This window comes from Gymnogyps californianus, chromosome 3 (genome assembly GCF_018139145.2).
Source record: "Gymnogyps californianus isolate 813 chromosome 3, ASM1813914v2, whole genome shotgun sequence".
In the NCBI taxonomy this organism is placed as follows: Eukaryota; Metazoa; Chordata; class Aves; order Accipitriformes; family Cathartidae; genus Gymnogyps; species Gymnogyps californianus.
The window spans coordinates 33,864,733-33,882,682 of NC_059473.1; the positions used below are offsets into that span (position 1 = coordinate 33,864,733).

General features: G+C 34.5%; 1 protein-coding gene across 1 annotated transcript in view; it reads right to left on the bottom strand.

Annotated features, from left to right (window-relative positions):
• Positions 1-17,950, bottom strand: part of DNAH8 (dynein axonemal heavy chain 8) — a 148,112-nt gene that overhangs the window by 80,178 nt on the left and 49,984 nt on the right. The window contains 15 exon segments of the mRNA XM_050893244.1: positions 1,324-1,485; positions 2,724-2,858; positions 3,634-3,741; positions 3,839-3,925; positions 5,881-6,068; positions 8,027-8,205; positions 10,046-10,218; positions 11,890-12,114; positions 14,033-14,194; positions 14,465-14,569; positions 15,182-15,284; positions 15,429-15,592; positions 15,697-15,850; positions 16,203-16,402; positions 17,428-17,668. Of these exon segments, the coding sequence (XP_050749201.1) occupies positions 1,324-1,485; positions 2,724-2,858; positions 3,634-3,741; positions 3,839-3,925; positions 5,881-6,068; positions 8,027-8,205; positions 10,046-10,218; positions 11,890-12,114; positions 14,033-14,194; positions 14,465-14,569; positions 15,182-15,284; positions 15,429-15,592; positions 15,697-15,850; positions 16,203-16,402; positions 17,428-17,668 (2,386 nt within the window).

A 17,950-nucleotide genomic window follows, 5' to 3' on the forward strand; every position in this document is an offset into this window, starting at 1 on the left:
ATAATGTCTCACAAATATTCTCAAGTCAAAATAATTTCTTGTAACACCTTAACAATTTTCTCTCTTTTGCTTTTCAATCAGAACACACTCCAGGTCTAAAGAGCTTGCAACACAAGGTAAACAAAACATACTACGCTCCTGGCAAGCTGCCAGCGCACAGGGTCTATTTCTCTATTCTTTAAGTGCTAAGAATCAAGTGTTTTTCATGTAAAAACTAAGCAACTTTTTGTTTTATGTAAACAACATTGCAACAACTTTTTGCTACACAGTCTCTCATTCAGATTCTATGTATTTTCTTACTCATTTTTACTAAAACTCTTGCATGCAGGTAACACAGGGATACATACTCCACTTTAGGTGGGGTCTTTCCACAGTATTCAGGTGGATAATGTGCTTCAGAAAGATGCTAGCTTTGAACACTACAGATACAAATTGACAGTAGCTTGTTCACATCCTTTGTAGTCTAGGAAGCCTCTAAGTCTCTTCAAGCTTTAATCTTTCAATCATGCATGTCCTTGAGAGAAACAATTCCTTTTGTATGACAGTGTCATTTTTGTTACTGACACTATTTTTGGTTCTTTCATTTTATAGTACCTACATGCATGTTCACTTGCATGCTTAACCTTGTTATAGGTTTCCATAAGCTTGTCATAGCATATGCTAAGACATATATGCTCTACACATCCTTACACTTTAACCCTTTCAACTCAATACAGGTAAGCTGGATGATTACCCAACGAACATATAGGTTCTCAAAACTTATGTAACAAAAACCTTTGTTTACTACAATGTCTGCTCAAACTCATCATGAAGACTCTTCTTCATTACAGAAACATATTTAAGTCAGAAATACATACCTCTTACATTTTTCTTTGCCCTTATAAAGGTCTTTTACCTCTCTCTTCCTACTTAGCAGAAGTTGTGCCCTGGCTGTGTTTCTTCTCACTCCGTACTTACTGCTTGGGCCTTCAGAATGCCTCCCAATCCTTCTTATGCCCTACTGTCCCTACTCTAGTCTAAGAAACTCATGTTAGAGACCCATGTAGGTGCCTTGCTGCTTCATTCAGATATCCTAGATGCACTAACATATCTGGGAAAGGCTGGGTTAACAGCATGCTTTAAGGTTTTTTTTTCTTCTTCTGCATAACTTAAAGAAATAAAAACATAAGTCCTTTGGACTGGTCTTCCTTAGTGCGGTGTACACACAACCTTTGGTTTTTCCCGTATTAGAAGCACAGGTCCTTGAGTGAGACAGTGGTTTAACTACTAGCATGGTGTTCTGACTCCTGTTCGTTAAAAATGTTTTGGAAAAAAAAGTTTTACCTGAACAAGCTTAAGATTCCATGGTGGATGATTAATCAATCCTGCCTCTTCAACCTGATTAGCTACTGCAGCCTGAAGCTCAGCATAAGTACTACTGTCCAGCTGTAACCCCGGAAAGAGATCATTGATAAGACTGAGAAACAAAGGCTCGTCTTCATCTATCTGAAACAAAAAAAGTTATTAAGTGCTTAAAACATGGTTATCCAAAGAATGTTCTCAAACCAAAATTAGTCTCCATTTTAAAATAATAAACAGTAAGAATATATTTTCTAAATACAGATGCTTATGTTCATAAACACAGCCAACCAACAGGACAGCTCACTACAAAAACAGCATTTTGAAAATGTCATCCATAGGTCACACGAGAAATAAATTCAAAACAGAAAGAAATTTCCCACTGAGTAGACACTGGAATCTATTTGTAAAATTGATTTGTAAAACACTTGCAGCATATATTGGAAAGAACATCCTATGTGGAAAGAAATCTGTAGAAGTCTGATTTAGTGGGTACTCAAATTATTCTGTTTACTTATGGTACAATAGTCAGTCTGTACACAAGTTAGTACATAAAATGTCACACCCACAGCTAAGCCACTATTAACCTATTTGAACCTTTGCGCCCTGAGCACCGTTTACAAGTCTAATAAACTCTCATTGCTGTTTAATAACATGATGATTATCATGTTTCAATTTTTAAAGAAAAGGATGTTTGAGATTTTTTCCTAACATTCTACAAAACCCCATAAAATATCTAGTAGAATTGCCTCTACATGGTGCTAAAATATTGTGCTGGTTTTGGCTGGGATAGAGTTCATTTTCTTCATAGTAGCTAGTATGGGGCTTTGTTTTGGATTTGTGCTGGAAACAGTGTTGATAATGCAGAGGTGTTTTAGTTATTGCTGAGCAGTCCTTACACAGAGTCACGGCCTTTTCTGCTTCTCACATCACCCCACCAGAAAGTAGGCTGGGGGTGGACAAGAAGTTGGGAGGGGACACAGCTGGGACAGCTGACCCCAACTGACCAAAGGGATATTCCATACCATATGACGTCATGCTCAGCATATAAACTAGGGGAAGTTGGCCAGGGGCCACTGCCTGGGGACTGGCTGGGCATTGGTCAGTGGTGATGAGTAATTGTTTTTCATTTGCATCACTTGTCTTTCTTGGGTTTTATTTCTCTCTCTCTTTTTCTTTTTTTTTAATTTTCCTTTTCATTACAATTTATTATTATTTTATTTCAATTATTAAACTGTTCTTATCTCAACCCATGAGTTTTCTCACTTTTACCCTTCCAATTCTCTTTCCCCCATCCTGCCAGGGAAGGAAGTGAGTGAGCAGCTGTGTGGTGCTTAATCGCTGGCTGGGGTTAAACCATGACAAATATTAAATTAGATTCTTACCAGCTTAGAAAGATTCATATCTCTTAGCCCTCTCATAACAATACTTAATTCACTTTCATTTGGCCTGGCCCTCTTTTGAGATCCAAGAGTCCTCAGTACTGAAAGGATATTCCTCAGACCGAAGTCATAATGGACCTAGAGAGTGGAAAAAGGCTTACACAGCAGTAACAAGTTCTCTAGCTTTATTTCATCAGTATATCAAACCTTACTTGCATATTGTACAGTATAGTTGCCATGCCTGGAAAAGGTAGCTAAAATAGGAATTGTTGCTGTTGTTTAGGAATTATTCTATTAAAATAAATGAAGGATAATAAGGTTATTTTCAGGAAAGGGGGGCGGGTATAAGGTTTTTCTTTTCTAATTTAAATTTAATTGAGTTCACCGTTTATAATGCCATATAGCAATTATTTTGTAGCTCTGTGTAGTAGGGTTCTAAAAAAACAATAGTTCCATTCCAGACTGGGTCTTTCCAACTGAGGCAGCTTAAAGCCAAGACTTCAGATCAAAGCAGTGCTATGGGGAGAAGGGCAACTTAAATCAAACTTGAGACGTTCCTCCTGTGGTTTCCAATTTCCAACTACTTTCTCTGGCCCTAGATAATTCTTACAGAAAAATGACATCACCAGGTTAATTTTTACCTGGCTGCCATGTTTAGGCAGAGAACCTCATGCACTTGCAACTACAAACTACCATTCTTTAACAAATGTGTGTATGGGACTACATATACATGAATTAACATGGTTAATTGTTCAAAAATTTTATAGAGATATTTGTTTGAATTATATTTAAACTACTTCAATATTTTGTAAAAAGCATAAAAGTGATGCTTCAAAAACAATCTGCACAAACCAAAACCTAAGGGGTTGCATTGCGTAAATATGAAGACAAAGAAGGGAATACATAATACTACCTGCTTAGTGAGCTGCTCCTCACAAAGTTTATAAAGAACAAAGAACTTCTGAGACAAGATCACATTATCAATAAATCCATAACTTGCAAGCTTAACTCTTATAATTATCTGAAATACAATTTTTTTAGAAATTCCATTAGTTTTTCTGAAGATAGGTAAGCAAAGTAAAATACATTTTTTCTTTCAGTTCAGTCAGTAATTGTACCTGTCTATCCGGAACCATCATTGCAACAGTTCTAAACTGAATTTTGAGATTTTCTGGTAGTTCTTGACGTCCAGCATATCCAGGATTCTATATAAGAAAACATACTGCATTATTATTTACAACAGTCAAAATAATATCCTTTTTATTGTTCAATCAAAGTAAATTTATGCATAAATACCTAGATCTGTTCAGTTAGAACTCTTGTCTACTAATGATAAAAATGTGAAGAAAGAACTTCAACCATAACTACGAATTTAATAACCTATGCATAATTGCCAGACTAATAACTGAATTTCTTTATCATAACAAGCCAGCAGTCAGAACTTTAAAATTTCATGGAATACAATCTAGTTGGTTGATTTCTTCTAGTGTATTCACAATGCCAATAAAGTTTTCATTACCATTTTGTAGAAGAGGTAGGTTTTGTAGTATATTAAAAATTCAGTGTCTAGCAAGAGCCAAAATAATAATAATAATAATAATAAAAAGATAACAAGCAGTCTACAGTGAAGAAATATTAGGATGCCTTTCTCTGTTTCTTGTGTCTAAAAGGCTAGCCTTAAATAGTCTACAGAGAATCTCACTGAATGTTTAATAGTTTGTGAGTGAATCCTATCCGCCGAAGTAAGAATCATTTAAGAAACTGTAATTCTCTTTTAGTGACAGAACTGATTTTAATAATGGCTCAAGAATACGCAGAGAATATTTTGTAATGACACGGTAAAAATAACACACTCAACAGAATTAAAACATGAAAACTTTACAACAAAATCATATGAAAGAAAATTTTAATGACCAAGAAAGTTTGACTAATAGAAGATTTCTGGAAACTTGCTGCAAACATGAGGAATAACTCTGACATCAAACAGGTGACATTTAAGAAATCAGAAGCAGTCAAAAGATATTTATGACCTTCTCAGTTATTATCCTGCACTCAAACATGCAGATGAAGATTTTAATTTCCCATAAAGTCATCTTGGATTGCCATTTGCCTTGGCATTAGGAAACATACACTATAAAATTCCCTGCCCATGAGATTACAGGAATTAGTGCTATGAAGCCTCAGGAACCCTATGGCAACAAGAAAGCACACTCTGAAAGTTAATATTCTAAATCCAGGAGTTTGTGTTTCTCCCTTGGGTAATGGTTGGTAACAGGTGTAAAATTATACGTACTGCCTTGCATATCTTTTTTGCACAGATTATCCATTCAGTTGTGGGACCTAACTTTGATCTATATATACTGTAAGTCTTTTTCACAAGTAGCCATTATAAGAAAGGGAACAACGTATCTCAAATACCACCCATAAAAACTTCATGATATAAGAAGCACAGTTCTGTCATAATGCCCGCACTGATTCCAGGATTGACGCACAGAGCAGAATGGGCCCCTTTGCCCCAGAAAGCCAAAAATGGACATCCAGCATTGTATTTACCAGGTTAGACACATTCTGTATCAACAAATGAAAGGATCTGATAATTTTTTGCACAGGTTTTGAAAAGACCTGTTGTCACCACAGTACAAGAAGGGTGTTTTATTCCAGAATCGTCGTATTTGTTTTCTGTAAATCAGCTTGAAGAATTCTTTTTATATATCCATGTAAAGTATCCATTAGACAAGACATACACCCTTGAAAAATGTCTTTCCTATATCTCCTGCTTTAAGTGAATGTGTTTTTTTTTCCTACAGTATCTCTCTCACTAATACTGTTAAAACATTTCAAGCTAAGGTAGTAAAGCGTATTAGTGTTTCAGTCCTCGCAGTAGGCCCAGAGAATTCTGGAAGTTTGGCCAAAGTCTTAGTCTACATAATGAATTGCAATACCGTAATGAAAAGACATAATTGTGAACCTTTTCAATAATCTTAAAGTAAAAAGAAGGCATGCAATTCATGAATAATCAGATTATTTATGTGTTCCAGTAGTGTAGTCTAATTCTATAGCAATTGCATCACTTAATAAAATCAGTTATTTTCACCTTGCCATTTAATTAACTTGTATATAATATAATTTGTCACTTCTCTGGAACCATTACTACATTTACCATTGTTAGGAAAATTCCAAATTCTGGATTTAAATCTACACAGTCTCCATCAGAAAAAATGAACTGCTTCTTTCTTTCTTTTCTTGCTGTTAAAATAATATAGATTTGTTGTGCTGCTACTGACAAGACAGGCAATTCAATTCGGTTGAATTCATCAAAACATCCCCAAGAGCCAGACTGTGCAAGACCTAAAACAGGGACAGAAAAATTTATTATCTGTTGTTCTTCATGCATATTTGAGATATTTGAACTAGATGACTTTTCCTTCAAATAATTAAATAGGATTAGTTTTATTTATTGCTCTGTGGCCAAGTCCTATCTTCCTCCAATCCACCTGACTATTTCCATATCAATCTGAATTAATATTAGCTGATATATACAAAATGCTTAAAAGTGAATCAAAATCAGAAAAAATCTTTTGATATCTTGGGGCATTGGCAGATCTTTTGTCCAGATCTTCTTGTGAATGTAGCCTTTTATTGTAAAGCGGCAATTCAATTAATTGCAAAAAGCTGTATTGTTAATCTAAAAAATAAAAAATAAGTGACTTAGAACTACAAAAGACTAGCCCTAAATGTTGCAACAAAAAAATCCCAAGTTTCTTATTTTCATTTGCGTCTTCCAGCCTTCACAATGCTTTTAAATTACTTTTTACTTGCCTCTTATAAATCAAAGTTTAAAATTAAAAATTGAAATTATTTTGCACTAACTAGGGGTTTAAATAAAACTCTGAATCTCACAAGACAGAAAATATTAATCTTAGAGACTATATTTGATTGCATAAGCTTTACCATTTTAACTCCACACTAAACTACAAGTTTTTCAGGTAAATGGTACAGGATATTAACAAAATGCAAAGTGTGGACAATGTTCTGTGTGAACTTCTCTATGAAAAAAAGAGAGGAAGACAGAGAAATAAAATTAAATGGAAAGAAAAATCTAGAAGCACTATATTAATAACATTTTCATAAAGGATTAATTTCACAGTTGCCTAATTTCAGTTTGGAAAAGTAAGTATTTAGTAGCAACTAAAAGAACTGTTGTTCCTTTAGCAACATTTTATGAGAAAATTTGTAGCAGCATTTTTTTCCAAATGATATTAAAGTACCAGTAGGCAGTAGTTTTCTTTCATGTATACTGAAATATAGCTATTTAAAAGTGAAAATTTATCCAGTTCATCAGGGTATGTTATTGTTACACAGTTAAGGCTAAATCACTTTAAAGGGATTCTGTCACGTACTCAAAGGTTTTTTAAAATTTGAATAGCTTGACTTTCAAAGGGGCAATATGTTTATAAACCCACAGCTTTAGGTACTTTTATGGCACAATTATTTGCTTGGAAAAAAAAAAATTAATAGTGTCACCCCTTGCTTCTCAATACATACAATACCATAACTTTGAAAAATGAGCTGACAGAAACCTCATGAAGTTCAAATCCTTTATCTGGAACAGAATAACTCCATGCAGTAGTACAGGCTCAGTGCTGACTGGCTACAAAGCAGTTTTGCAGAAAATGACCTGGTGTCCTGCTTAACAACTAATTGAGCATCAATCAGAATTATGTCCTTGTAGCAAAGGAAGCCAGCTGCATATTGGGCAACAGTGTAGCCAGCAGGTTGAAGAAAATCAGTGTTTGCCTCTACTCTGCACTTGTGAGACAGCAGCTGGAGTACTGTGTTCAGTTTGGGCCTCACCAATAGAGAGAGACATTGATATACTTGCACGAGTCCAGCAGATGGCTGCCATGATGGTCAGTGGCTGGAGGACATGACACAGGGGGAGAGGATGAGAGAACATGATTTGTTGAGCCTGAAGAGAAAGCTAAGGGGAAAACCTATTGCTGTTCATAACTAGCTAATAGGAGGCACTGAGAAATTGGAGCCAGGCTCTTTTCAGAGGTGCAGTGGAAGAAGAGGAGACAATGGACACAGGTTTCAATGTGGGAAATTCCAAGTCAATGGAAGTATAAAAAAATGTTCCCATGAGGATGGTCAAACACTTGAACAGAGGCCCAGAGGTGTTGTGGAACGTCCATTCCTGGATATACTCAAAACCCAACATGAATAAGGTCCTGAGAAACCTGCTCTAACTGCACCTGTTATATGATCTGTGGAGGTCTCTTCTATCCTACATGAAGAAGTCTTACCTTTGAAAATCCTACCCAAGCCTCTGAAGTCCATTTGATCAGAGCAGTTAAAGACTACTACGTATTTTCCCAGAGCCTTTCCCATGTCTTTCGTCGTTTCTGTTTTACCAGTTCCAGCTGGTCCTGCTGGAGCTCCTCCCATATTCATTCCCAAAGCCTGCGCTAAAGTTATATAGCACCTATAAATGTTAATTCATATTAATTTATTAAATCACATGAAAGATATACGTGTATATATAAAGATAACAATGAGTTATGCGATAGATTCTACAGCTCTTATGTTGAAACATTACTTCAATAAAGCAGTTCCATTGATTTCTGTGAGTGCAGGAAGTTCCGAGTGGTAAAAAGTCACAAAATACAGCATTTAAACATTACTTCTAAAAGCAAAAAATTTTATCTGGTGTTAATCTAGTTTGTTACAAACTGACTATTAAACAAGTTAAAAAATTAATGCACACCACACAAAGGAATTAAATTGTTATTAACTCTTTTGGCAGCTATAAAGAGCAGATTCTGCTGTTGAATTCTGCCACCTCATCATATTCTGCAGTATCTTAATCTGTATACATTTCATTAGGTTAGGTTAACTTTGTCTAAATCCTCAGGTGTGAAAGAATAAGGATATAAGGCCCCTTCCACAATTATGGGTAAAAAATTTTCACAATTCTAAGAAAAAAACCCTAAGCTTTACTCTTTTTTTTTTTTTTTTTGGTAAGTCTTAAAAACTTTAGACTACTGTTTTAGTTATATGTGAGTCTTAGTTATGATTTTCGTTCATGGTAAGGTATGGAAGAGTAACGCTAAAGGAATTAAATGACAAAGTTCCTACACAAATGATGGGGTATCTTCACTGTCAAATCAACTCAACATACTCTGAATGCATTTCTAACTAAAATATTTCTGGTTTTAATCCATAATTGAACAGAGTTTAATAACTAACTAGTTCCTACAGTTTAGCTTGAATCGCTATAATATATTATGCCAAACTTGCACTGCAGGGACCTTGATGTTTTCTAACCAATAAGAAACTTAAAAGTGACATAAAGGTTTTACTTCTACAGTTCCATTGGGGTCAAGGCAAATTTTAGGGTAGAACTTAACATTTTGCATCAAAAATACCTGATTGTTGAGGGCAGGACAGTTCACTGCAGAAATGTACTGAACTTTTCATATTGTCACAATAGCAGTGCTACCTCTTCTGGAAAAATAGAGGTGTTCAAAAAGCTGTACAGACACATACTCCACATAGGTAGCAAAGTAAATGATTGTAGATTGGAAGTTATTCTTGGTTCTTGAGGGTATCTTTTTGCAAGTGAAGTATATTTTGGCCTTCTATTTTCTCATTTGGTCAAAAGTGACATCTCAAGAAAGGAATAAATGGAGGAAGAATTTTGACAAAAAGTGAAGCCAAGAAATTCCCAAGAGGAAAAAAGAAAAATAGTTCTCATTGTTAAGCCACATTTGAAACAAAATTAATGTTCATTTGCTTGCCTGGCTACAGAAGAATGGCAGGTGAGTGCCTACAGCTGGGACTTCATCGACATCTAGATTCTTATGGACAAATCTAAACTGTTTCCCAGTACTAATAAGACAGACAGACACTGACTGGTTGTCTTAGACTTTCAAAGACATCGGTGGCCACAACATCTTTATAGCATCTCTTATTACAGAATTCAAAATATTTGACCTAATCTTTTCTTCAGTATAGAAATACTGCTAAACTATACATTATTATATAACCTTAAAACAATTCATTTCTGTTACTAAATCTTTTTTTTAAGACTGGGCAGTGATAAAACTTTTTCTAGGAATTACTAAGTGTAAATTAGCGTACAAACTAGTGAGACTCTATTTTACCTTTTCTAAAAGAGTATGATTCAGCAAATGTATGAGAAGATTTTCATGAATGACCTAGCCCACACAGGACTTAATTCAGAATGTACACCTTTGTATATATATGTTAAATAAACACCATATATATTAAAAGCATTCATTATGCATAATTGTATTTCTAACCTGTCTGTAAGAGGTGTTATAACCAGACGATCAGTGCAACCCAGAAATTCATTTTGGTAAACAAAATCAACATCTGTAATGGATACCAAGACTTGATCAAAATCCTCTTTAAAGTAGAATCTAGACTGCTTTAACCATTCAAAATCAGCTGGTGATTTGATGTGCATTTTTACCTTAAAAGAAAGTAAATAAATGTATACATTATAACTGAGCATCCACATTTATTGTCTTTGATAACTGTGATAAAATGCTTATTTGTATGAGAATAATGAATGATTACTCAGGTTAAAGTTCCTATGTAAGTAAACTGAAATACATATAAGCATCACATAGTATGTTCAGATGTATGCTAAACTGATATTAAAAAAATGTCCTGATCACTTAACCTGATTGTCACAACATCTGTGTTAATCAAATAAGTCTAAATTGCTTTGGTAGTGCAGCTCACCCTCTAACTGAAATTTGCAAACAACACACTGCTAAATCCACCAAACACATTGGAACAAAGGGCATGATGAAGGAAGGATCTGACTGAGGCATGGAAGGCAAATTGTGTAGAATCTAATAAGCTTGTGTCAGCAGTAAAAATATGTGAGAGATGTAGTGTTGAGGGATGACATTCCTCAAAGAATAAAGGAATGTAAACAATTTAGCACAGTCTAAAAAGTTCAAGTATAGGATTGGTATTATCTGTTGATTTTAGTAGGGTTTTTTGTTTGTTTGTCTTTGTCGTGGTTTAACCCCAGCCGGCAACTAAGCACCACGCAGCCGCTCGCTCACTCCCCCCCAACCCTGGGATGAAAAAACCTCGTGAGTTGAGATAAAGACAGTTTAATAGGACAGAAAGGAATGAAAAACAATGATAATGATAATAATAATATGACAATAGTAATACTAAAAGAATTAAACTATACAAAGCAAGTGGTGCACAACGCAATTGCTCACCACTCGTTGACCGATGCCCAGTTAGTTCCCGAGCCGCGATCCGCCCCTCCCAGCCAGCTCCCCCAGTTTATATACTGGGCATGATGTCATATGGTATGGAATAGCTCTTTGGCCAGTTTGGGTCAGCTGTGCTGGCGGTGTCCCTCCCAACTTCTTGTGCCCCTCCAGCCTTCTTGCTGGCGGCATGAGAAGCTGAAAAATCCTTGACTTAGTATAAAACACTACTTAGCAACAACTAAAAACATCAGTGTGTTATCAACATTATTTTCCTACTAAATCCAAAACACAGCACCATACCAGCTACTAGGAAGAAAATTAACTCTGTCCTAGCTGAAACCAGGACAGTCTTCTACGTATTCTCCTTAGGAACCAGAAGGAGAATCCCAGTAGCCTGCTCTCCGAGGAAGCAGGAGAGACAGAAAGAAGAAACCAGGAGATATGGAAGATGTTGCTATCATTGCCGTAATTCTAGAATTGGTGGAGCTAAAATGCAGCCTAGTACCCACTACTGAGATTCTGTAACAAGCCATGAGGAAATTATCTATAGTGGTAAAGCTACAACACCCTCAGCAGACTCAACTTTTTTAGTTATGCGAGTAATACAAGAGTTTTTCAAAGAAAGGACATACTAAAAGGTTTTTGTCTATCAAAACAATTCTGTAGGGAGAAGTGGAAAATTGAAATATTCTAAGAAAAGTATAAAATTTGGAGCAAATATTTAGATGACAGAACTGATAGATTTTATTCTAATTTAAGCAAAAATGTACTATTTTTACTACAGTGAGATTATGGGCATCTTACAAACACATGCATATATGTGTAACTAGCTACCACATATAAGAAAAATTATTATGACAGAAAATGCATTTAATTGTCAGAAATCAAAATCTATACTTTACCAAATCATCAAAAATATCACGCTGATGCACATGAATGGTAATAAGTGTTTCAAATTTCACTCTGTCAAACTTGGAAAGATCATGCGTGGTCTGGCTAATCAACATATTCAGAATCTCCAGAAATCTCCCATTGGTTACTTGCATGATTTTTCTGTCCTCTTTAGCATTCTGTAGAGCTTCTTCTGAATCACGTGTCCACAACATTTGAATTCCCAGTAATCCAACCTACAAATTTAATATGTGAAAAAAATACAAAAGAATCACTTGTTGAACACTAGCCTTATTATAGAAGCCTTAGGAGTAACAGGAACAATAAATTATGGTGTAGAGAGTCCCAAATTATCACTACATCCAGCATGATGCTATCTCACCAGTATACTGTGCCTAAGTTAATTGGCTCTGCTGTGGTACTGGAAACTCCTGAGAAAACATTTAAAAACTTTTATGAAAGTTTGTCACATACTGAGACACGCGCAAATTAAGGACAAGTGTCAGTTTCACTTACAATCCCTTAGTGTACTCTAGTATCACAAACAAACAGGTCTTAAATTGTGGGGAGAAGTCCTTGTGAAAATTTCCCATTGCGAATTTGTAGCTAATTAAAGAACATTTAAAAAAAAAAAATGCTGTGTGTTTCTACTGAACATGGGATGGATTGCTATCTTTCTAACATGCTGTCCTGACTGGAGTACAGCCTAGAGCACATTGAACTACAAGTTATTTTGCTTCCAAATAAATCTAGAGAGTTATAGGATGTTGCGTGTAAGCTACAGTCTCAGACTGGTTTTGATTTACAGTATCAGGCACACCCATGACAAAACAGGATAGACGAGAACTGTATCAATACCTTTTTTCCCCACATTTCTACATTCACAAAGCACCAAGACCTAAAATTTGACTCACCTATTCTTTCTACTTTTCTATCTCCCTATACCTGTAGTGAGTTCATGGTTACAGAGATTGTGTAGCAGGAAAAATCTCACCATTTTAGAATCATTAGGCTATCATCAGTAGAGTCTAAACCAAATTTATTTTAGAATGATCGATTAGTCAGAGGAAAAAAAAAAAAAATCTTTGGATGTGAATTTTTCATGCTACCTATAACAGAAGCTTCTGAGACAGGAAAAAGGCAGTTTGAAGGAAAGAAAACATTTTAAATATTTGTATTTTGCCCAATTTCTTCTCTGTCCTGTAACACAGCTTTTCTTTCTCTGTACTTTAAATTTCTTGGCCAAAGACCATTTTCTTCTCCCCCCCACCCCACCCCCCCACCCCCCCACAATTCTTTGAACATAAAAACATTTGGATTAGCAAGACATGGGAAAGAAGATCTTTACAGATGGTAAAAAAGCCACTTCAAAATGTCTGACATGCAAACAAGACAGACAGTCCTTATCTGCTTAAAGATAAGCAGTAGATTTTTTAAAATAAATACTGCTGAGATAATACATAATTACATCATAAATACAGCTTTAAGATAATTCTATTAAATATTTAAGTGTACTGAATCTTTTTTAAATTAGCAATTTATTGCCCAATTTTAATATTTGCAGAATTTCTATTAAAAGAATTACACCCAGCACTGTACTGATTAGCAAATTACAGAGTCAGAATTTGTACAGGATGGGAAACAGTTCATTACTTGTTAATGAAATTTATGAATTATCAGTAAGATGGAGGAGTCTCCAGGCAAACTAGAATCCTTCAAGACAGGCTTCTACTTGGACTGCATTATCCTAGTGACAAATATATGAACGAGGTAAATCTTGTAAATGATGAGATAAATAATCATAATCATAGCTCTTGCAATCTTAAATTATGAGAGAGAAATCAATCTGCACATGAAATTTTATGTGCATCTGAAAGGGGTTCAATATCCATCACGGAAAATATAAACTCTGCTTTATATTTGCCAAGAGAAGAAAAAAGCCATTTTAAAGTAGATTACAAGAAAAATATTATGCTATATACAGGGTACCAAAACTGAAGTCATTAAGGATTGCCTTCTACTGAGTAGATCCTTATCCTTGTTTCCTCTATGAAAACTTCCTCATATAGACAAACCCATATGCTCTTTACATCCCACCTCCCCCCCCCGCCCCGATCCAGACTGCACACACAAATCCACATCCTGTAATCTCACCTGTGCTGGGAAGTGATTAAGAAAATTCAGCAACTGATATCCTGGGTCACTAATTTGGTAATATGCTGCCCTAATTATGCCATGCAATGAAATCTGCTGCACACGCAATAAATCCTGCAACCAAAGTTCTACTGGTCCTTTTGCAACCACTGGAGTGTCCAGCTGAAAAATTAATAAAAGGTGCAAAATAGAACATAGTTACCAAACTTCAGTTCAAGAACTAAATTTCTATTCAAGACAACTACAGATTTAATTTCAATAAACATACTAGAAATTTATTTAATGAAGACATATTATAGTTTTGTTACACCAATCCTTGAAATGTTCATTTGTAATTAACAATAATTAAATTTAATATATACTTATATGTTCAATAATAGAATGATTTATCTATTAACAACATTTCTGAAAAAAAAAAATTCAGAGAATTACTGGAATTTTTTCTCCTTCTCTTGATATGACTGCCAGTATGCGATCATAATCCTTTGGATGAAAGTCTACTTCGTTTATATTGTCAGATATGGAAGGCAGATGTGGCTGTAAGGATAATTCAGAAGTCATTCAATGTAAATATATAACACTAGCAAACAGAAAAAAATCTCAAATAAGGTTATCCTGCAAAGGTTCATCTGAACCTACAGATGAATTTCAGGCCATCTGTAGGTAATAATTACAGAAATGACTGTGTAGGATTTTATCTCCATTTGCTCATTTTTTACAGTTTCCAGAGGTGATCTAGCAGAACAGAGATCAGCTATTATGTGAGATCAACTATCTTATCTCAATCAACCCTCAGTAACAATCCAGATTAGTCGGACTATAAACCTTCAGTAACAATCCAGATTAGCTGGATGAATTTTGCAATACGCAAAGCAGGAAAGTCTCACAGGGTCCCTTCTGTTAGTTTAGTTGTGAAAGGAATGACCAGCAAATCACTTGATAGGACCATATTCTAGTGTTCTGATTTCTGAAGATTTTTTTAAATTACAGATATCCATTTCATATTTTGTTATAGACTAAAGAGCAAGAAACAAAAATTTTTCTCAAGCAAAGTTTATGAGAAGAAAATGGTTACATTTTAATTTATTAAATGTTTTCCATATTCTAATTTTTTTTGTTATAAGCAGAAAAAAATCACTAAGGTTGTACCTGAATTGTATGAGAATCACTTGCTTGTCCAAGAATTTCAAGAAGGGCAGGATCAGAAACAAAAAAGAATCTAGGAAACAGTAGTCTTTTCTTCTCCAAGTATCTTTAAAATTGAACAAGATTTTTATTAGAATATTTCAGCTCTTCAATTTTTTCTACATGAGTGAAAGTAAGACTGAAATACTATTAATATTTCATTTAAACTATTTACAAAATAATAATGCATTAAAAATCAAACAATTCATACCCTGTAAGTGATTTCTGACACACTTCCAACTGTTCATGCAAATGAGGGAGAAGTTGCCCCATAGTCTCATCTCCAACACAGCAGTTAATTACATTTGGGGTTTCACGAGCTCGTTGCATTATTCTTATCCATGATTTGTCAATATTCTGAAAACGCTTTGCTTCCTATATATAGCAAAACCATAAGTACTTTCACAGCATAATCAGTTGGAAATTATTACACAGATAGCTTTTAATACACAATAATAGGCAAGCATTGTAAAGTTTACCTGGGGTAACTGTTTTGCAATATCTCCCCCTACAAAAACAGCTTCAAGGTAAATCCAGAGGTTCTGCACAACAAGCCATTCTTCAATTATGTCTGTAGAGCTGCTTAGTTTATAAATCCAGCTCTGAATTTCCTTTTTAAATGGTGCATTGTATCTAAAAAAGGATGAGAAGCAGAAATTATTTAATTCTAAATAAAGCTATTATAAAATAAATACTTACAATTGTGAAAAAAAACCCCAACCAAACACTTGTTTCATTTAGAGCAAGAAGAATCTCATGCAAAGTTTCTACCAGCTTCATTACATTCAAATATATTGAGACAATAGTTTGCTACTAATACAGGAAAGTCTTCCACTTGAGGAAGTTTTTCATTAGACATTGTAACTTTCTTTTTCATTAAAAAATAATATTCCATTCAAATTTACTGCTGATTTAGCCTAATAATAATACAGTTGCTATCTCAGTGTGTTTCTGAAAATAGCATACACAATCAATTTAAAAGTACCTATTGGTCAGTAAAGAGCCAAGAATCATTAAACTGTCCTCCATCAACGTTATAATTTCTGATGATTCAGTTCCCTTTAACAGTAACTCTCCTCTCCCTTTGAATGATGAAAAGCTCAGAATTTGGCTTCCCCAAATGTCAGCTATTTGACATAGTTTGGCTTCTATATCTTTTTCCTTTGTAGCAGATATGCATATATCCTGCAAAGAAAGAACCATTTTTTAGAATCTCCATTCTTCAGAAATGAACTTTCTTAATATTACACGTCTAGTAATAGAATATTTAAAAACAATATATGAAATTTTATAAAATAGTACAGAAATGTCACACATGCAGAGATCACACTACTAATTTTACTCACTCAAATTACATGTATGGATAACTGAAAAATGCACACTTGGAAATGCATGGATATACCATTTCTGTGGCTTCACATTTTGTTATTTCTGTGTAACAAGATTTCTGAATCATCATTTCTACAAGGTTTAGGTTAGTGATATAGACTCATCACAAGATGAACTCTCAATCTTATCACATTTCAATCTATAGCATCACAGAATCTAAGAATAGTTTAGGCTGGAAAGGTCATCAAGTCCAACATTCTATTCAAATCAGAGCTTAATTCAAAATTAAGTAGATCACCTTGGAATGTTTCCATATAAATCAAGTACGAATATAACAAAAGCTTTTGCATGCATATTTACCCTATGAAACTTGCAAACTCCATTGAGAGTTTTTTCAGGTTATGTGGGGGATCTTTTGAAGTTGTATGGTTCAGAAGAAGCCATAAACATCTGGGAAAGTATTCATACTAAATATTAATAAGCATGGACCCTTCCTCTAAAATTTCTGATTTATTTACAAATCTTTAAAGCAACCACAAAGTTAAAAAATTAGGTGACTATGATCATTTGAAGTTTAGTTTGGTTTTTTTCCTGTTTCAAAAGGGCTAAGAAATTCATAGGGAATAGGGCCAGGAAGAATGTGAAGAGATTATCTAGAAATAAGTGTCCAAAGATTTCAGCTGCTACCTCTGTCTTTGTTCATATGGATAAGAACTTCTAAATAAAATATAAATTATTTTAAACTAGTGTGCTCTGACTGAGAGTCAAGGACCTTAATGAAGTAAAAATATTTTTAAAAAAGGTGATCATTTTATAAGTAATCATATTATTTTTGCTGACAATATAAAACAAACATGGAGGGAAAAAATGTATGTACCTACCTCAATATCATCTTTATGTTTAAGAATTGGTGCTTCCATGATATTTCGAAGGCAAAAGGAATCCGATTCTATATCAAATTGATGTCCTGTTGTTTCAGCAATACGATTCCAATGTCTTTGTTTCATTGCTTTGTCGGTCATCATTTCCAACAAAGGACAAGACTCACTAAAATCATCAATTTTTTTCTTGAGATCTAAAAATGCTTGCCAGTGTTGGAGTCCTTTAGGTAGTCTACGGCACCTGCAGTTAAGTTAAATAGATACAGTAGTAAATGCCTCTTTTGTCAAAATAGGAATTGTTTAAAAATTTTAAAAACAGACAAGGAGATATGAAGTAGCTTGTATTGAGGTCAACATTTTCTATGTAAAATTCCAATTTGTGTCAATTAGTCTGCCTTTTTAGGAAAAAATAATGCAAATGCCCTACTAAAAAATCATAATATTTAACAGTTGTAATCAATGATATGTTCTTTGCAAATAAACAGAAATATTGCAGTTTGCATTGAAACATAGCTTATCTGCT